The sequence below is a fragment of the Cervus elaphus genome, chromosome 22 (genome assembly GCF_910594005.1).
Source record: "Cervus elaphus chromosome 22, mCerEla1.1, whole genome shotgun sequence".
NCBI classification, from domain to species: domain Eukaryota; kingdom Metazoa; phylum Chordata; class Mammalia; order Artiodactyla; family Cervidae; genus Cervus; species Cervus elaphus.
In genome coordinates this window covers 49,340,080-49,361,501 of record NC_057836.1, presented here as the reverse complement: position 1 = coordinate 49,361,501, position 21,422 = coordinate 49,340,080, and the positions used below count along the sequence as shown (strand labels likewise).

Sequence of the window (21,422 nt, the reverse complement as noted above, 5' to 3'; positions counted from 1 at the left end):
GCCCATGGCAACCACCAGTCTCTATCTGTTCTCTTTATTTATAAGTTTTTTGTTGTTCCACATGTAAGTAAAATCATATATTTGTCTTTCTCTGACTTATTTCACTTAGTATAATGCTCTCAAGGTCCATTATTATTGTTGCAAATTACAAGATTTCATTCTTTTTATGGCTGAATAATATTCATGTATCAGTTCAGTTCAGTTGCTCAGTCATGTCTGACTCTTTGCAACCCCATAAACCGCAGCATGCCAGGCCTCCCTGTCCATCACCAACTCCCAGAGTTTACCCAAACTCATCTCCATTGAGTCGGTGATGCCATCCAACCATCTCATCCTCTGTCATCCCCTTCTCCTCCTGCCCTCAATCTTTCCCACCATCAGGGTCTTTTCAAAGGAGTCAGCTCTCCACATCGGGTGGCCAAAGTATTGGAGTTACAGCTTCAACATCAGTGCCTCCAATGAACACTCAGCACTGAGCTCCTTTAGGATGGACTGGTTGGATCTCCTTGCAGTCCAAGGGACTCTCAAGAGTCTTCTCCAACACCACAGTTCAAAAGTATCAATTCTTCAGTGCTCAGCTTTCTTTATAGTCCAACTCTCACATCCATACATGACTACTGGAAAAACCATAGCCTTGATGAGACGGACCTTTGTTTGCAAGGTAATGTCTCTGCTTTTTAATGTGCTGTCTAGGTTGGTCATAACTTTCCTTCCAAGGAGTAAGCATTTTTTAATTTCATGGCTACAACCAGCATCTGTGGTGATTTTGGAGCCCAGAAAAATAAAGTCAGCCACTGTTTCCCCATCTTTTTGCCATGAAGTGATGGGGCCAGATGCCATGATCTTGTTTTTCTGAATGTTGACCTTTAAGCCAACTTTTTCACTCTCTTCTTTCACTTTCATCAAGAGGCTCTTTGGTTCTTCTTCACTTTCTGCCATAAGGGTGGTGTCATCTGCATATCTGAGGTTACTGATATTTCTCCCGGCAATCTTGATTTCAGCTTATGCTTCCTCCAGCCCAGCATTTCTCATGATGTGTTCTGCATATGAGTTAAATAAGCAGGGTGACAATATACAGCCTTGATGTACTCCTTTTCCTATTTGGAACCAGTCTGTTGTTCCATGGCCAGTTCTAACTGTTGCTTCCTGACCTGCATACAGGTTTCTCAAGAGGCAGGTCAGGTGGTCTGGTATTCCCATCTCTTTCAGAATTTTCCACAGTTTATTGTGATCCACACAGTCAAAGGCTTTGGCATACTTAATAAAGCAGAAGTAGATGTTTTTCTGGAACTCTCTTGTTTTTTCGATGATCCAGTGGATGTTGGCAATTTGATCTCTGGTTCCTCTGCCTTTTCTAAAACCAGCTTGAACATCTGGAAGTTCACAGTTCACGTATTGCTGAAGCCTGGCTTGGAGAATTTTGAGCATTACTTTACGAGCATGTGAGATGAGTGCAATTGTGCGGTAGTCTGAGCATTCCTTGGCATTACCTTTCTTTGGGATTGGAATGAAAACTGATCTTTTATAGTCGTGTGGTCACTGCTGAGTTCTCCAAATTTGCTAACATATTGAGTGCAGCACTTTCACAAAATCATCTTTTAGGATTTGAAATAGCTCAACTGGAATTCCATCACATCCACTAGCTTTGTTCATAATGATGCTTTCTAAGGCTCACCTGACTTCACATTCCAGGATGTCCAGCTCTAGGTGAGTGTGAGTGGTCATACCTTGGTGATTATCTGGGTCATGAAGATCTTTTTTTGTACAGTTCTGTGTATTTTTGCCACCTCTTCTTAATATCTTCTGCTTCTGTTAGGTCCATACCATTCTGTCCTTTATTGAGTCCATCTTTGCATGAATGTTTTCTTGAAGAGATCTCTAGTCTTTCCCAGTCTACTGTTTTCCTCTATTTCTTTGCACTGATCACTGAGGAAGGCTTTCTTGTCTCTCCTTGCTATTCTTTGGAACTCTGCATTCAAATGGGTATATCTTTCCTTCTCTCCTTTGCTTTTCACTTCTCTTCTTTTCACAGCTATTTGTAAGGCCTCCTCAGACAGCCATTTTGCTTTTTTGCATTTCTTTTTCTTGGGGATAGTTTTGTCCCTGTCTCCTGTACAATGTCACGAAGCTCCATCCATAGTTCATCAGGCACTCTGTCTATCAGATCTAGTCCCTTAAATCTATTTCTAACTTCCACTGTATAGTTATAAGGGATTTGATTTAGGTCATACCTGAATGGCCTAGTGGTTTCCCCCACTTTCTTCAATTAAAGTTTGAATTTGGCAATAAGGAGTTCATGATCTGGGCCACAGTCCACTCCCAGTCTTGTTTTTGCTGACTGTATAGAGCTTCTCCATCTTTGGCTGCAAAGGATATAATCAATCTGATTTCAGTGTTGACCATCTGGTGATGTCCATGTGTAGAGTCTTCTCTTGTGTTGTGAAATATTCATGTATATATATATATATAAACTATTTTTTATCCATTCATCTATGAGTGGACGCTTAGATTGTTTCCATACCTTAGCTGTTGTAAATAGTGCTGCAATATACGTAGGATTGAAATATCTCTTCTTATTAGTGTTTTCATTTTCTTCAAATAAATACCCAGAATTGCTAGATCATGTGGTAGTTATATTCGAATTTTTTGATGAATCTGCATACCGTTTTCAACAGTGGCTGCACCAATTTACATTCCTACCAGCAGTGCATGAGGAGTCTCTTTCCTCCGCATCCTCACCAGCACTTGTTATTTCTTGTCTTTTTGATAACAGTCATCCTAAAAAATGTGAGGTGATCTCTCACCATGGATTTAATATTGATCGTGTATATATCTCTTGGAAAAAATGTCTATTCAGATCTTCTGCCCATTTTTGAATCAGATTGTTTAGGGGTTGTTGAGTTCTTTATATATTCTGAATATTAACTCCTTGTCAGACATATGATTTGCAAATATTTTCTTCCATTCGGTAGGCTGCCTTTTTTGTTGTTGCTATTTCTCTTTGCTGTGCAGAAGATTTTTAGTTTGATGTAATCTCACTTGTCTATTTTTGCTTTAGTTGCCTTTCCTTTGGTATCAAATCCAAAAAAACCACATTGCCAAGTCCTATGTCAAAGTGCTTATTGCCTATGTTTTCTTCTAGGATATTTATAGTTTTAGGTTTTACATTCAAGCCTTTGGTTGATTTTGAGTTAATTTTTTTATATGGTGTAAGTTAGTGGTGCAGTTTAATTCTTTTGCATACTGCTATCCAGTTTTCCCAACACCATTTATTGAAGAGACTGTCCTTTTGCCATTGTGTATTCTTGGCTCCTTTGTCACAAATTACTGACTGTGCATGTGAGTTTATTTCGGGGCCTCTGTTCTGTTCCATTTATCTGTGTCTGTGTCTGCCGGTGTTCTACTGTTTTGATCACTATAACTTTGTAGTTTAGTTTGAAATCAGGCATCCTTGCCTTCTTAAGTGGGATCTTCTTAAGCAAGGTACTCAAGTCAGAGAGATGAATGTGGATATGTGTAGAAATAATAGTGTTGTACAGTTCAGATGGTTTTGGAGGCAGGGAAGTGAATAACCAATGAAAAGAGGTTTTATTAACTCAGAAAATTGTCTTATCTCACCAAACAAAGATGCAGGGATTTTTAGGGTTGGTTAATCAGAGGCCCAGCGTGATATTCAGAGTCCCCAGGATTTCCCCTTGTCCTTGCTGACTTCCTTGGCATTGAATTTGTCCTCAGACTGCTCTTTTCCCAGTTGAAAGTTTGCTACCTCACTCCAGTTATCATGTCCACTCACAGCCATGTTCAAAAGTGGGCCAAGCCATGGGATCACTCCTATTTCTTACCCTCTCCTCCCTCCCTCCCTTCCCCTTTCTCCCTCTTTTCTCCTTTCATTTCTTTTCTTTCCTTTCTTCCTTCCTCCCTCCCTCCCTCTCTCTCTCCCTCTTTCTTTCAAAAGCAGACTCCCCCCATCCCACAGTTTTGGAGACCAGAAATTTGAAATCAAGGCCCTTTTCCCTTTTTGTTAGGAAAAAAATAACTTTCCCAAAAGCACCACAGGGCTTCTTCTTAATCTGATAGTCCAGATCACCATGTCACATGCCCCACCTAATCCATCATGGGTTAGAGGATATAAAATTACCATGATAGATTTAAGTTGACCAACGTCCATGTCTCTAGGATTTGAAGGGGTGCAGTCATACTATTCAGTGATGGAGATAGCTCTTCAAACTATAATGTATTATGTCAAATAAAAATACAAATTGATATAAGATTTTTCTGTAAAAGTCAGTTTCTCCTTTTTTTCTTGTTAAAGTGTGATAAATCTCTTATGTTGAAAAAGCCAAAATGCCCTTGCTCTCAAAGCATCAACATTTGAGGACAATGTAGTCTTTTGAAACTTGGGAGAGGTGAAAGACCCGTGTGGTTTCCTACTGAAGTTCACTGCTTTTTCTTTTAACAGATGAGGAAAAAGAAAATAACAGAGCATCCAAGCCCCACTCTACTCCTGCTACTCTGCAATGGTAAGTTCCATTCTGAGCAAGTTTTCTCTTGATGCGAAGCTCATATAACTGGTCTTCTTGCCAATAGTACAGCATATCAGTTGGAATGTCATAGTAACTTGACCCAATAGCCCATTGCAATCAATTTAATTTTCAGGTGTGTAAAAAATACTCAACTTAGATATAGCCTGGAGATTTAAATTTTCATATTTATTTTATTTGGGAGCAGACTTATTTTCCCAACATCAAAACACTGACAAGGACTGGATTCCACATGGATGTTATTGACTTCAATAGAATCTATTATTTTAATAAATAATGTTGCAGCCAATTATAGAGGCAAAGGTCTGTTCTCCCTTACCAATGACCCCTCAATAAATTAATAATTAATTGCAACTATACTACACTTGGGGCTTCCCTGGTGACTCAGAGAGTAAAGAATCAACTTGCAATGCAGGAGATCTGGGTTCTGTCCCTGGGTCAGGAAGATCCCGTAGAGAAGGGAATGGCTACCGGCTCCAGTGTTCTTGCCTCGGAAATCCCATGGACAGAGGAGCTTGGTGGGCTACAGTCCATAGGGTCATGAAAGAGTTGGATGTGACTGAACGACTAATACTTCATACTATAATTATTTTTTGACATTAATAACGTGAATACAAATTATCTGCCTGAGTGGCTCTCCCTTTACCATCTGGAATTCCTGGACTTGATGTTAACAGTTAATGATGTGGTTTAAGTGTTTGTACTCATGTTTGATACGTACAGGTAAACGCTCCTCTAAGAGCTGGACTTACAAATTATGTTGTAGCTTTGAACACCAAGGCTACAGGAACACCCGACACTCACCCCTCAGAGGATTTTGTCAGTTAAGGGCTATTACTGCTTCTAGGAGTGCAGCCCACAAAGGCGAAGGAAGTGAGGAATTAAGGGGAAAGAGAGAGAAAGGGATGAATCTACTGTGTGCCAGGCTACATGTTAGGCACTTTGTACAAGTCTCTCACTTCATTCTTACAATTCTGTCAAGCTGGTATTGTTATGCCCATTTTACAGATGAGGAAAATAAAGCTTAGGGGGTTAAATCATTTACCCAAATATACACACAGCCATGAAGTGGCAGAGGCAGGAACCTGGCTGGATCCCTTTAACTGCAAAGCCTTTGCTTCAGAAAAAAAGGAAGAGAAAAATCAGGAAAGATGGAGAGACCAGATCAGAAAAGGAAGCAGATGGGCTTTAATGAGCAAATCATATTAGATTCTTTTGACTAATCCACCCACAGGTGAGAGGAAAACAACGTTGGGAGAAAGCATTCAGGAATGCAACTCAATCTTCTCCAACAAGAGTCTCAGTAGCTTGTTTTGCTGCAAGGATAGCAAAAGTTGTTTTCAAGAGCTCCATTTCCAGGCTTTTGGGCTGCTTCTTTCAATTTGTCCCTACATTCCTTTTCTCGCTGCATTTGCTGCTTTTTTGCTTTATTTAAAATTCTACTCTACTTCCCTCTTCAAATCTCTCCCCATACCCTTCTGCCCAAATTATGGCCACACAGATTCCCACAATGCCAGCACACTGAGTGAAGGATCAACATAAAAGACTTCGGGAGTGAGAGTTTCTAGAAATGCTAGAAATCAGCAGACACTCTTGGTTTAATCATCTGAACACATTGTACACTTCAGAGTGAAAAATTTGAAAGGCAGCAGAAGAAAATCACCTTGTTCACATCTGTTTTTCTGTGATCTTCTGACATTTGCCTGGCAACAGAGAGACTGTTGATAGTGTAATCTCTTACATCAGACTGCGTGCATGCGTGTTAAGTTGCTCAGTCATGTCCAACTCTGCAGCTCTATGGACTGCAGCCCGCCAGGCTCCTCTGTCCATGGGATTCTCCAGGCATGAATACTGTAGTGGGTTGCCATGCCCTTCTCCAGGGGATCTTCCCAACCCAGGAATCAAACCCTCATCTTCTACATCTCCTTCACTGGCAGGGGGTTCTTTACCACTAGTACCACCTGGGGAGGACTGCCAGGAATTAACTCCTAGCTGTGCTTTTCCGTGTGACCTTGGGCAAGGTCGCTCACCTCTCTGCGCTCTCCGTCTACTCACCTGTAAAACGGGGATGGCAGTCGTATTCTCCTCATAATGTAGTCACAAAGAGAAAATGAGAGAGTATGAACAGTGTCTGGAGAAGAGTGGGTGCTGGATAAACCTTAGCAACTGTGGATCACTCAGCAGGCATCTTCCTTCTGAGTCCCACAAGGACATCCTGGAATAGGGCTTCTCTCCTTCCTGATAAACTCATAGGCAGTTCTCCCACTGCACCTAAGTCTATACAAAATATTTCTTTTTCTAAATAAGAGGTCCCATATGTCATTCCAGAAGAAATTTCATTTTCCAATTCACAAAGCCAGGCAGTGGATTTGTTTTTGTGGGAAAAAAAATCTGTTTTCAGAGCCAAATCAGGTTTGAAAATTTGTAAAATTTAGTCTTATTATTATCAAGAGGCATCAGGTCGTTCAAACCTCAAATTTTCATATTTTTAAGATAGAATTTCAGTCCTTCACTAAATTAAGAAATATTAGCACCTACTGTTTGCTGGCCCCTATTCTAGGCTCTGAGAATGCAGTGGTGGATAAGACAGACCAAGAATAGGGGATGATGAAAGAAAAATTTGGGTGACAATTTTAAAAAGTATTAATTATAAATAAATAAACAAGGAATATACTAGAGATAAGCGCAGAGTGAAGAATTAGAATTAGCTGAGATGATAGTATCTCAGAGGCTGTTTTAGGTTGAATAGTGAGGGAAAGCTTCCTTGAAGCGGTGACATCTAAGTGGACATTTATGTGACAAGAAGTCCTCACTACACCACAATAGTGTTAAAATCAGGGAAACGTTCTCAGTAGAGGGGACAGTGTGGGTCAGGCTCTCCCAGAGGCAGACCCTGAGCAGAACTATGCGTGCAGGTGGTTTATTAGGGTGCCCAGTATTGACACCACAAGGGTGTAAGGAGGGTTATTGGGCTGCAAGGGGGGCTATGGCAGTGGCTTTGGTGATCCCACAGGGAGTTCTGAGCTGGGGTGGCCTGTCGGGGATAAGCCCTTCAGAGACTAACTGAGGTGATGGATCCGGGCCTTTATTCCTGCACCTCACTCATCACAGCAGGTAGGCAGCCCCCAGGAACAGGGCATAAATTTGGGCGAGGCAGTTCCCTTCCAGTCCTGCTGAGGACGACTCCCCGGGCAAGCTTCAGCCTCAGCAGTCAATCTCTCAGCAGTGGGGAAGAACGCCTCAGTCCTGAAAGGTAACCCAGGCATGCACCGATGGCCTGTTCACTCTCTCCAGGGTGGAGTAGGCGGAGCTTGATCAGGGAGCTGCAGAAGGTGGTCTGTGTGATGGGAGCTTAGCCAGTAAGGAAGACAGTGACACTGATGAGATGGGATAAGGAGGCAGGGAGACTGTAAACAGCAGGGAAGAAGCAGCAGGACATTTCTCTAAACTTAGGGACAGCTGTTGTTCAGTCGCTCAGTTGTGTCCAACTCTTTGTGACCCCATGGACTGCAGCACGCCAGGCTTCCCTGTCCTTCACCATCTCCCAGAGCTTGCTCAAACTCATGTCCATCGAGTCAGTGATGCCATCCAACCATCTTATCCTCTGTTGTCCCCTTCTCCTCCTGCCTTCAATCTTTCCCAGCATCAGGGTCTTTTCCAACAAGTTGGCTCTTCACATCAGGTGGCCAAACTACTGGAGTTTCAGCTTCAGCATCAGTCATGCCAATGACTATTCAGGATGGATTCCTTTAGGATTGACTGCTTTGATCTCCTTGCTATTCAAGGGACTCTCAAGAGTCTTCTCCAATAACACAGTTCAAAAGCATCAATTCTTCAGCACTCAGCCTTCTTTGTGGTCCAACTCTCACATCCGTACATAACTACTGGAAAAACAATAGCTTTGATTATATAGACATTTATTTGTCAGCAAAGTGATGTCTCTGCTTTTTAATATGCTGTCTAGGTTGGTCATAGCTTTTCTTCCAAAGAGCAAGTGTTTTTTAATTTCATGGCTGCAACCACCATCCACAGTGATTTTGGAGCCCAGAAAAATAAAGTCTGTCACTGTTTGCATTGATTCCCCACCTATTTGCCATGAAGTGATGGGACAGTCAAGCTCAAAACAATGGTGGAGGATATGTGACCTCTTACGTCGAGTTCCACATGAGTAAATTGTTTTAGACTAGAGTTTCAGTATAAAACTTCATCTCTCAGAAGGAACTGAAGACACCCTCCATTTTACAAGGGAAAGTGGCATAGTTTATACTAGGTCCCCTTTCTGCTCTGGCTGCCAAGAAGTCCAGAGCTAAATCTGATGCTAAATTTTCAACCTCTTTCCTTTGTCTAATTTTCTTCTCCTTTTTCTTATTTTGTTAGGTTTTTAGAAGAGGGAAGGATGCAAATAAATTCAACAGATACTCATTTACATTTCAATTTTATTTTCTTTGCACAAAATGCATTTCCTTATTGAAAAACAAAAACATTACAGATAAGGTGAAAGTCCTTTCTTCATGTAGTTCCTTCTCTTGTCCTCCAAAGCAACGCTGTTACCAGTGAGAAATATGCGGGTGTGTGGATGTTTGTGCATACATGCATACACGTGTGTGTATATATATGTGTGTGTGTGTTTACTGTCCCTTACCTATGCATTTACATGCATATGTACTGATAGGATGGACTTTCCTGGCAGTTCAGATGGTAAAGAATCTGCCTCCAATGCAGGAGACCCAGGTTCAATCCCTGGGGTCAGGAAGATCCCCTGGAGGAGAGTATGGTAACCCACTCCGGTACTCTTGCCTGGGAAATCCCATGGACAGAGGAGCCTGGTGGGCTACAGTCCATGCAGTCACACAGAGTCTGACATGACTGAGCAGCTAACACACATGTACTGATAGAAGTTTCTGAACTGTGTTTTTCATTTAGTATTTTCTCCTATATACAAGAATGCAGATATATAACACCAAAAATATAGTTCGGCAGCCTGTCATGCAGTCCTGATGCATAGCTGGCTTTCTTCCTCAGCTTGCTGTTCTTCTGCATATCCTAAGCTATACCAGATTAGTCCACAAAGAACAGCCTCATTCTAATCACGATGCAGTATTTCATGTAAGACCGAGACAGAATTCCTTTCACCATTTCCCTCTTTTTTTGAAAAAATTATTTATTTGGCTACATGGGGTCTTAGTTGAGGCAGGCAGTTTCTTCCTGTGGATTCTTCTGTTGCAGCTGGGGCTTAGTTGCCCTGGGGCATGTGGGATCTTAGTTTCCTGACCAGGGATCAGACAGACACCCACTGCACTGACAGGCAGAGTCTTAACCACTGGACCACCAGGGAAGTCCTGCGATTTCCCTCTGGACATGCATTTAGCTGTGTCCAGATCTCACCTTCGCCATTACACGCAGAGCCCCAAAGAACATCTTCATACGTCCCCTCACACACATGCTGAAGTGTTTCTTCTGCGTGGGTATCAGGCAGTGAAGTGCTGGATGCACAGAAAATGTTCACAGGATTGCAACATTGCCCACTCTAACAGCCTTACCATTTTATATACAGCCTCAGTACAAAATGCTTTTTAAAAAAAAGAACGTTGCTCCACGACAGGGCATCTCATCCTTTGAGGCATCTACATCCTTCACATTGTCACCTTTCTCTAAGGGTATTGGGCAGGCCCAGGAAGGGACCCTGGCCTCACCACCCAGGTGGTAGCTGCTGGCCTGACAATGCCCAGCTTTCCCGAGATGCTTGGCTTGTTTCTGATATTGGGTTAGGAGCCATCTGCTACTCTTGCCTTCCCCAGCCTGGCCGCAGCCCCCTCCCCACGGCCCCAGAGACCATCCCCGCTCTAAGCCAAGCTGCCGGAAATAAGCAGGGTCACGTGATCCGGAGGCACCCACCCCCACCCCCACCCCAGCATAAAACAGGCAAATATTGTCAAATGCCTTCCGCCAAACACTTTCCAGCATCCTCGGTCATGAGGTTAGTCAAGCCCAACCCACTGGGGATGCGGAGCCCTGCTGGAATCCTGGCCACACAATAACCTCTATTCACAAGGAGGATTTCAGCCGGGGAAGCAGCCCGTTCCACTGTCCTGGCCGGCTTGCGGCCAGCACATGTGCTCCTCCGCTGCTCCGCCCTCTCGGACACCTCCCCTGTGGCCCGTGTCACTGGGAGATTCTGTGTGCCGTCAGAGTGGGGACACTTTCCCATCTGCAGTTTCCAGGGAAAGGAAGGCCCTTCCCCAAGGGAGGGGAATGGAAGACCATGCTGTCACTTGCATGGGAGACATTTTCCTTTCTTTTAAAAAATAAAAATTAGGCTTGGATGATTGCTAGGCTTTCAATATCTCAAATCAATATGAAACAAGATAAATTTGGTGTTTCGGTCTAAAATGTCCTAAGAGGCCAGAGGTAGAAAATCGGGCTGGGTACTGTTCCAATACTTTGGCCACCTGATGCAAAGAGCCAACTCACTGAAAAAGACCCTGATGCTGGGAAAGATTGAGGGCAGGAGGAGAAGGGGACGACAGAGGATGAGATGGTTGGAGGGCATCACTGACTCAATGGACATGAGTTTGAGCAAGCTCTCGGAGCTGGTGAAGGTTAGGGAAGGCTGGTGTGCAGCAGTCCATGGGGTCACAAATAGTCGGACACAACTAAGCAACTGAACAACAACAAAGCGTAACCTTATTTGCTTCCATAATATGAGTTAGACCACCTCTTTCCAGAAAGAGAGGCTAAACATTCTTAGCTGTGAATGTAACCGGAAGTGATAGAGAGTGGTGGCATCTAGCCCATGTGACTTAGTCCTGCTAGAAACCCTCACCTAGAGATGGAGAAAGATAAACAGGACAACAGGAAGGGTGTAACCATCTCAGACAATGAGACGCTACGTTGTAGAGCTAGGTTCTCACTTTTAGAAAATATTTTATGTTGTGGGTGAAGGTATAAAATGGTAAAGCCTTTTGAGTGGGCAATTTTGCAATCCCGCAAATTAAAAACATGTTAATATATGCATCCACACCTGGATACTGACATGGAGAGACACTTTCCCAGGTGTGCAAGGGAGCACGTGTGATGTTCTCTGCAGTCCTGTTTGTAATGGTGAGGTGGAGGTGAGTAGACAGGGACTAGATGGAAAGGGAAGAGTGAAAGGGGTGGTTTATGGTAGAGGATGGTGCCAAAATCTGCTCTGCTGCCCGTCAGGGCCACCAGCACTCTGGCTGCCAGCCCCTAGCCTAGGCCCCAACAGATGGGTTAGCAACACCAAACTTGTGACACTCTCCTATTACACTGCCTGGTTTCTGTGGAAAAAAAAAAAGACTTGATTAATCAAAAAATGAACAGAGTGATTTTGATGCCAGACCGTGGCTAATGCCAGGCCTTTCCGGAATACCAATTCGGTAGCTTGTAGGAGAGAAACGAGATTTGGATTAGATTACTCCAGATTCCGGTCCGGTTGAGTCGTTACAATAGCAGAAATAAATCCCTGATTCAGTCCATGGCTGAGCATTGACCAAACTAAACAGATTGAGCCAACACCTGTGGTGTGCCAGGCTTGCCCCAGCTGATGTCACCAGCTGAGTTCCTTGGATCTCATGAATACTTGTAGAGGAGGCTGGACTGTTACCCCTCTTGGAAGAAGAGGAAAACAAGGGAGAGGTTCCCAGTTTCACTCTACCCAAGTGAGGGAAATGCCTGACTCCTAAGAAGACCCTCAACCAAGGGAGACGGGGCCAGCCGAGGTCCTGGGAGAAATACCAGGGACCCACCTGAACTCGTGTTTGTCTGAAGACAGTCTAAGTGTTAGTCATTCAGTCATGTCCGACTCTTTGCAACCCCGTGGACTGTAGCCCGCCAGGCTACATGGGATTTTTCTAGGCAAGAATACTGGAATGGGTTGCCATTTCCTTCTCCAGGGGATCTTCCCAACCCAGGGATAAAACCCAGGTCTCCAGCATTGCAGGTGGATTCTTTACAATCTGAGGCACCAGGGAAGCCCTTGTTTGTCTACCCAACAGCAAATCTTGATTTTAATGATTCGTTTAATAAAATAGATTTGGTGGGTTTTATTTGTTTGTTTTGGCCTTTTGGGGAATCTGACTCAAGCCTACCCAGAGCCCACGTGAGCCACCATTTTGTACTTACTTATCATCTGGTGATCGTCCTTCCAACTCTTTGTGACCCCAAGCAACATAGTCCATGGAATTCTCCAGGCCAGAATACTGGAGTGGTAGCCTTTCCCTTCTCCAGAGGATCTTCCAAACCCAGGGACTGAACCCAGGTCTCTGGCACTGCAGGCAGATTCTTTACCAACTGAGCCACAACGGAAGCTCCTTCCTCAGTGATCAGTGCAAAGAAATAGAGGAAAACAATAGAATGGGAAAGACTAGAGATCTCTTCAAGAAAATTAGAGATGCCAAGGGAATATTTCATGCAAAGATGGACTCAATAAAGGACAGAAATGGTATGGACCTAACAGAAGCAGAAGATATTAAGAAGAGGTGGCAAGAATACACAGAAGAACTGTACAAAAAAGATCTTTACGATCCAGATAATCACAATGGTGTGATCACTCACCTAGAGCCAGACATTCTGGAGTGTGAAGCCAAGTGGGCCTTAGGAAGCATCACTATGAACAAAGCTAGTGGAGGTGATGAATTCCAATTGAGCTATTTCAAATCCTAAAAGATGATGCTGTGAAAGTGCTGCACTCAATATGTCAGCAAATTTGGAAAACTCAGCAGTGGCCATAGGACTGGAAAAGGTCAGTTTTCATTCCAATCCTAAAGAAAGGCAATGCCAAAGAATGCTCAAACTACTGCACAATTGCACTCATCTCACATGCTCGTAAAGTAATGCTCAAAATTCTCCAAGCCAGGCTTCAGCAATACGTGAACTATGTTTCAAGCTGATTTTAGAAAAGGCAGAGGAACCAGAGATCAAATTGCTGACATCCGATGGCTCATTGAAAAAGCAAGCGAGTTCCAGAAAAACATCTATTTCTGCTTTATTGACTATGCGAAAGCCTTTGACTGTGTGGATCACAATAAACGGTGGAAAATTCTTCAAGAGATGGGAATACCAGACCACCTGACCTGCCTCTTGAGAAACCTGTATGCAGGTCAGGAAGCAACAGTTAGAACTGGACATGGAACAACAGACTGGTTCCAAATAGGGAAAAGGAGTATGTCAAGGCTGTGTATTGTCACCCTGTTTATTCAACTTATATGCAGAGTACATCATGAGAAATGCTGGGCTAAAAGAAGCATAAGCTGGAATCAAGATTGCTGGGAGAAATATCAGTAACCTCAGATATGCAGATGATATCACTCTTATGACAGAAAGTGAAGAACTAAAGAGCCTCTTGATGAAAGTGAAAGAAGAGAGTGAAAAAGTTGGCTTAAAACTCAACATTCAGAAAACTAAGATCATGGCATCTGGGCCCATCACTTCATGGCAAAAAGATGGGGAAACAGTGGAAACAGTGGCTGACTTTATTTTTTGGGACTCCAAAATCACTGCAGATGCTGATTGCAGCCATGAAATTAAAAAATGCTTACTCCTTGGAAGGAAAGTTATGACCAACCTAGATAGCATATTAAAAAGCAGAGACATTACTTTATCAACAAAGGCCCATCTAGTCAAGGCTATGGTTTTTTCAATAGTCATGTATGGATGTGAGAGTTGGACTATAAAGAAAGCTGAGCACCGAAGAATTGATGCTTTTGAACTGTGGTGTTGGAGAAGACTCTTGAGAGTCCCTTGGACTGCAAGACCTAACTAGTCCATCCTAATGGAGATCATTGCTGGGTGTTCATTGGAGGGACTGATGTTGAAGCTGAAACTCCAATACTTTGGCCACCTGATGCGAAGAGCTGACTCATTTGAAAAGACCCTGATGCTGGGAAAGATTCAGGGCAGGAGGAGAAGGGGACGACAGAGGATGAGATGGGTGGATTGCATCACCGATTCTAGGACATGAGCTGGGTAAACTCCAGGAGTTAGTGACGGACAGGGAGGCCTGGCGTGCTGCAATCCACGAGGTTGCAAAGAGTCAGACACGACTGAGCGACTGAACTGAACTGAACTGATTGTCCTTCCTGGGTTCCCACCTACCTTCTGAGAAACTGTTGGCTTCCTACAAGCAGAAGTTTGTGTCTCCTGGCACATAGTAGGTGCTCAATAGGTAAACACTGACTTATTGAGTGGATGGATATCAGTCCCTAGCACAGAGTGAGACCTTTATAATGGTCACCCCTGAGTTCATACTCCACAGCAGGCTTTTCCCAGCCTTGTGATTTGGGGCAAGTCACTTAATCTGCCATCTCTTCCTCCACGTCCTGGTGATAATGTTACCCATTTTGAGGGAATAGCGATAGCAAGTATGAGCATCTCTGGTACAGAGTAGGCACTTGGAAACATATATAAATCAAATCTGTTAATGTAAAAAAACAGGTTTCCCTTTGACCACCCAGGTGTTGAAGCTTTTGTAAAAAGTTTTTTGAGGGACTTTCCCTGGCTGTGAGGCATGTGGGATCTTAGGTCCCTAACCAAGGATCAAACCTGCATTTGCAGGGGGTGCGGGTTTGATCCCTGGTCAGGGACCTAAGATCCCACGTGCCTCAGAGTCAAAAAATAAACATAAAACAGAAATGATGTTGTAACAAACCCGTTAAAGACTTTAAACATAGTCCACATTTAAAAACACACACACATTTTTTTTTTAAGTTTTTTGTTTTTTGGATCTGTGCAAAACTTGCTTTTCTTTTCCCCATCCCCATTCTCTTCCTCTTTCTTCCATCTGCTGTTTTATTGACATGTTCAGGGCACAGTGCTAGGAACTACGTTGACTAAATAGGAATGTGATTTGGTCCCAGTCTTCAAAGAGCTTTCAGTCTAAGATGTGAAGCGTTACCTGAATATTCCACAATAACATAGTTACCCTCCATTGAGTGACTGGCGTATACCAGCCGGAGGGCTGAGGGCGGTGCATGGATTCTTGTTTTACCCTCACAGCAGCCTCGGGAGATGAGTATTGGATACCATTCCCTTCATTTTTACAGATGAAGGAAGTGAGAGTCTGAGGGTTCAGGTAACATACCTGAGACAGTAGCGCTTGTCAGTGATGGAGGAGGATCCACGTTCAGCGATCCCTGATGTAATAATGCCTTCTCTCAATGAAGCTGTGAGAGCCATGAAAAGATGGGAAGAGCTCTGGAAACCCGCAGGAGGCAGTGAGAGCTTTGGGAGCAGATGATGCAGCTCCTCAAGTAAGATGCTTTCTACAGACATAACTCAGCACTCTACGTATTATCAAATGAATGAATGTGTGAATTTGTCAAGGAAGAAGTTAGTGCTTAGCAGATGGGGCTGTGCGGGAATTAAACATGGCTTCGTGGAAGAGAAATTTCAACTGAGTGTTGAAGAATAAGGCCCAGAAGAAGGGGTCCCCTCCGGTGGTGGGAAGGCCAGAGAACGTGCATAGTAGGGTGGAATGTGGCAAGGTGTGTTTGAGGAGTGGCAGACAGTCCAGGGGTCTGGAGAGAAGTGTCTATGTAGGGGAGAGAGGCCAGAGAAGCTGGAGACAGAGAAGTAGTTAGGGGTCGGAGAGAAGGAGCTGTGGGTGTCGAGGCAAGGAGTTTGGCCTTGTGTGAGAGATAGAGAGGAGCCACTGACGGGACTAGACTATTGTCTGGCTCTGAGAGCTTGATCTGTTTATTTTTCCCGCTTTTTTCACAGTCTCAGATCTCTCTGATAACCTCAGTAATAAATTATGATGTTTAGCAAGTTAAAAATTAAAGAATCCTGGCATCTTTTTGTTATTCAGTTATTAAGTTGTGTCCAGCTCTTTGTCACCCTATCTACTGCAGGACACCAGGCTTCCCTGTCCTCCGCTATCTCCCAGAGTTTGCTTAAACTCATGTCCAGTGAGTCGGCGATGCCATCCAACCATGTCATCCTCTGTCATCCTGTTGTCTTTACTTTTGGTAAAGTAGAAGGAAAAAGTTTCTGTCCCAGACACGTCTACAAGGACTTGAGAAGCGGCGGCTGGACTGAAAGCTCATGTGAATATACAAGAAAAATAGGTTTAAAATGAGCAGAGGGAGAAATTATGCTACAAGCTGAGACATCTGCTCTTCAGCGCTAATACGAAGCTTCCAGCGCGTGCCCTCAGATGCTGTGTGCTGAAACTTAGTGAGGAGGCCTTTTGACAATGTATACTGAAGATAATGACTTGTGTTGGCGAGTGGATTGAGGTCATTATCCCTCCATAATAGGATAGGCTCAATTCAAATATGATCAAGTTGTTAAATAGAAGATCAGAAAATGGAAGAAGTAGAATGTTTTTGTGATCATTAAAGAAAAAAAAAATCCAGGTATAATGGAGTATTGTTCACCACGCCAGACTAATGATGTCCTGTAGAAGTGAGGAGGAAAAGGGGAAATTTCATCAGATATGAAGAGATATAATTAACTGCCTTTCTTTCTGCCATGCCTTGGGCAGGGAAGCTGGCATTCCAATTAGCAACTTCGGTACATGCACGGACCTTCTGCAGTTTGCGGGGAGGTTTGGGGAATGGTGTCATGATGCTATTACTGTAGAAAATCATCAAGCATCAAAGTCGCCCTTAATGCCAATTACATCTCTTCGCTCCTAGAGCTTATTAAAATGCTTCATAGTCATAAGCCACCTAGATACCTTGAGGCGAAGAAGCTCCAGTAAGGAAAACAAAACATAGATAAGAATGTGGTTATTTTAGAAGGCTGTGGTCTTTGGCAGGTAGCTGCTTCATTAGCTTAGCCTGTGTGAACTGTGACTTACACTCATATGATTCAAACTGTTTGTCGTAGCTATGGTTTCAGTTAACGACATGTATTTTAAACTTGATCTCATATTATAATCCTGATTCCATGAATGACCAGATTTAGTGAGCAAACAAGCCACATAAACAACAAATAGAAATTGAGGCACAGGGGCTTAGGTCTTCCCTGGTGGCTTAGAGGTAAAGAATCCCCTTGCAATGCAGGAGACACAGGAAACAAGGGTTCAATCCCTGGGTTGGGAAGATCCCCTGGAAAAGGGAATGGCAGCCCACTCCAGTATTCTTGCCTGGAGAATCCCATGAATGGAGCAGCCTGGTAGGCTACAGTCCATAGGATCACAGAGTCGGATATGACTGAAGTGACTTAGCACAGGGGGTTAAGTGAAGTAACCAGTGAGTAGGGGAGCAGGAATTTACCTGGGAGCCCGTGCCCTTAAGCACCACATTTGGAAGCGTTATCCTCCCCACCCCGCCTAGCCGCCATAACTTGCCTGCTGCTGTTGCTGCTAAGTTGCTTCAGTCGTGTCTGACTCTATGCGACCCCATAGACGGCAGCCCACCAGGCTCCCCTGTCCCTGGGATTCTCCAGGCAAGAACACTGGAGTGGGTTACCATTGCCTTCTCCAATGCATGAAAGTAAAAAGTGAAAGTGAAGTTGCTCAGTCGTGTCCGACTCTTAGCGACCCCATGGACTGCAGCCCACCAGGCTCCGCCGTCCCTGGGATTTTCCAGGCAAGAGTACTGGAGTGGGCTGCCATTGCCTTCTCCAATAACTTGCCTAGTTGGCATTTATTAATCTTGGGGTTGGAGCCCCCTTCCACCCATTCAGCCCAGTTAAACTTGAGGGCTACCCAAGGTGCTCTCACCCTCCTCACATCTGGCATGAGACCCACACGCTACGTGTTATCTCTGCCCCTTCAGCCTCTCCTTCAGTCCACACTCCATCATTCCCTGCCCCAACTATTACAGTCACTCCAACCTGATTCATTTGTTCACTCACGCATTTGACAGGCACTAGTGTCAGCCACCATGTGCCAGGCTTCATTAGTCCCCCTTGTCCAACCATCACAGAGGTACTAAGTGAGTTTTCCAGAGAATAAATTCCATCACGGCACTCCCATGCTTTGAAAAGTTAAGCTTCCTCTAATTTTAAAGATCATATGCTTTTTAGAAGATGAATTCCAAATGGTTTAAAGTGCATGTTTGTTGAATGTGTCTACAGATTTTTCTTGCTGAAATTAATTTTAGGAAATCATTAGCAAAGATAAGCAAAAAGTGGTATTTCCCTGCTCTGGGTAGCTGGTTATGCACAAGGTTCCAACTGCCCAGGTTGTTCTTGTGTATGCATTAGACTGGAAAATGTCCCACAACACAGTGGCCAAAAGAGTTGAAGTAAAGTTTTCTAAGGAAATCCGTTAATGGAACTCTCAATAGTCTAAGATGAAAATTATGACACTTGATTGGGTTGTTTTTTTTTTTTTTTAACCTTCTTTTATTCTCAATCTATTGCTGGGAAATACAACATACTAAATTTTCAATTAATGCTAGTTACTACTGTTGATTACATTTTAAATTGAAATATAGTTGATTTACAATATTGTGTTAGTTTCTGGTATACAGCAAAGTAATTCAGTTAAACATATATATTTGTTTTCATATTCTCTTTTATTATGGTTTATTACAGGATATTGAATATAGTTCCCTGTAATATACAGTAGGACCTTGTTGTTTGTATGTTTTATATATAATAGTTGGTATTTGCTAATTCCAAACACCTAATTTATCCCTTCCCCACCCTTTTTCCCCTTGGTAACCATAAAATTGTTTTCTATGCCCATGAGTCTGTTTCTGCCTTGTGAATAAGTTCAATGTATCGTATTTTAGATTCCACATAAGTAATATCTATGGTATTAGTCTTTTTCTGACTTACTTTACTTAGTATAATATTATAATCCCTAGGTCCATCCATGTTGCTGCAAATGGCATTATGTCATTCTTTTTTATGGCTGAGTGTATTCCATTGTATTTGATAACATTATTATTATTCCTACAGCATTCTATAAATACCTAGGTCTTCCTGCCTCTGAATATTTTTTTTCAGTTCTCTCAGTACCACTCCGCTGCCTTCTGAAAATAAAGCTATCATAGTAACTTATTTTTTAAAATATTTATTTTATTTTTGGCCGCGCTGGGTCTTTGTTGCCACTCATGGGCTTTCTTTAGTTGTGGCAAGTTAGGGATGTTCTATGGTCGCTGTGTGAGGGCTTATCATTTCGGTGGCTTCTCTTGTTGCAGAGCACGGGCTCTAGGGCATGTGGGCTTCAATAGTGGTGAACCGTGGGCTCAGAAGTTGCAGCTCACGGGCTCCAGAGCATAGGTTCATTAGTTGTGGTGCACAGTTGCCCTGTGGCAAGTGGATGTTCCTGGACCTGGGATCAAACGGGTACCCTTTGCATTGCAAGGTGGATTCTTAACCCCTGGACTATGAGGGAAGCCCTGACAGTTGAGGTTTTATTCTCTTTGTTTCATGCCCAGACGTTGGAGGTCCATGCTTGGAGCTGGTACTTCAGCAGGTCACCAAGGATGCAGGCTTCCTCTTGCTTCTTGCAACCCAGTCTTTATCCTGTGGCTTTGATCCTCAGAGTGGCTGGTCTACATCCGGGCACTGCTTCCGGCTGTGGGCATCCGTGAGCAGCCACTCGGGGCTCACCAGCACAGCTCCACAGCAGAGCCGGTTGCCTCTTGCTGACAGCGCACCCCGCCCACGGCTGACTGTGCCCTTGCAGTTGGTCCCATTCACCCTGATAGCTCAGCTGGTAAAGAACCTGCCTGCAATGCAGGAGACCCCAGTTCAATTCCTGGGTTGGGAAGATCCCCTAGAGAAGGGAAAGGCTATCCACTCCAGTATTCTGGCCTGGAGAATTCCACGGACTATACAGTCCATGGGGCTGCAAAGAGTTGGACACAACTGAGCGACTTTCACTTCACCATGAGGCTGCTACTGGTATCATCTGCCCCGGTGTACTTCTTTGCCCCAAGTTCGAGGTCCTGGGTGCTCCCAGAGGGCCTGATGGCAGAGGGGTTGTCTCTCGAAGCAACACCATTCTCACAGTAACTCTTCAGCTCTGGAGGTTGCTGACTCTTATGCCAAGCCATATTCTCTCATGTGGCATTCAAGGATTTTCCGTGCCCCCTCTCCCACAGTTCTCTCCTTGTAGATACTGCTTTACACACCCCATTCTCTACTCAGACCAGTGTCTCCATCATCCAAAGCTTGTGCCACATTGGTCTCTTATCCTTGCTGTTCTCCTTGCCTGGAACCCCCTCCATCTACCATGGCAGAATACCACAGTGGCTCAGAGTGTGAAAAACTCTCCCATGTACTAGCTGCATGACCATAGGGAAATGAATTTCACCCTCTGAGCCTCAGTTTCCTCATCTAAAATATGGGCATAACACTTCCATCATATGGTTATCGAGAGATAATCCATACCCAGTGCCTGGCACCTCACAAGAGCTCAACAGATGATACTGTTTTTGTTGTTGTTACAAAGATGGAACCATAATCATCTGTTCCCACCTTCACAGTAATTTCTGTTTTCCACCTTCCTCTGTACTTGTGGTTGGGAATTTGTAGTACTTAAATATTCTTATTTCTGCATGTTATTCTCCCTCAAATAAACTGCAAAGTAAAGTAGGGCATAGATTGTGTCTTATGTCAACACAGGAGCCTACAGGAGGCAGACAGGGAACAGAAAATAGATTGGGTGTAAGAAAAATAGTGAGGAGGGAGGACTCTGGCCAACCCCAGGGTACATGTAACTCTGGCCAATTGTTGTCATGCGGGAATATGGGCTGAGTGCTGCCAGAGCTCAGCCTTTTCAAAAGAAGCCAGAAATCCAGCTTCTTATGTGAAATGTCCTGAATTTTAAAAGTTGGGCCAACACTGTTCAGGCCAAACAAAGAATGTTTGTGAGACCCCACTTTGTGAAAGCTGCATTTTTCAGATGATCCCCATGAGTTTGTGCATAAGCCGGTTGTTTGGACCTTTGAACTT

General features: G+C 43.7%; 1 protein-coding gene across 2 annotated transcripts in view; it reads left to right on the top strand.

Moving 5' to 3' along the window:
• The window catches only part of RFX4 (regulatory factor X4), a 174,583-nt gene that overhangs the window by 43,720 nt on the left and 109,441 nt on the right, over nt 1-21,422 (top strand). For both annotated transcript variants that reach the window (XM_043882365.1, XM_043882364.1), the window contains exon 3: nt 4,460-4,520. In XM_043882365.1, the coding sequence (XP_043738300.1) occupies nt 4,460-4,520 (61 nt within the window). The remainder of the gene's footprint in view (nt 1-4,459; nt 4,521-21,422) is intronic.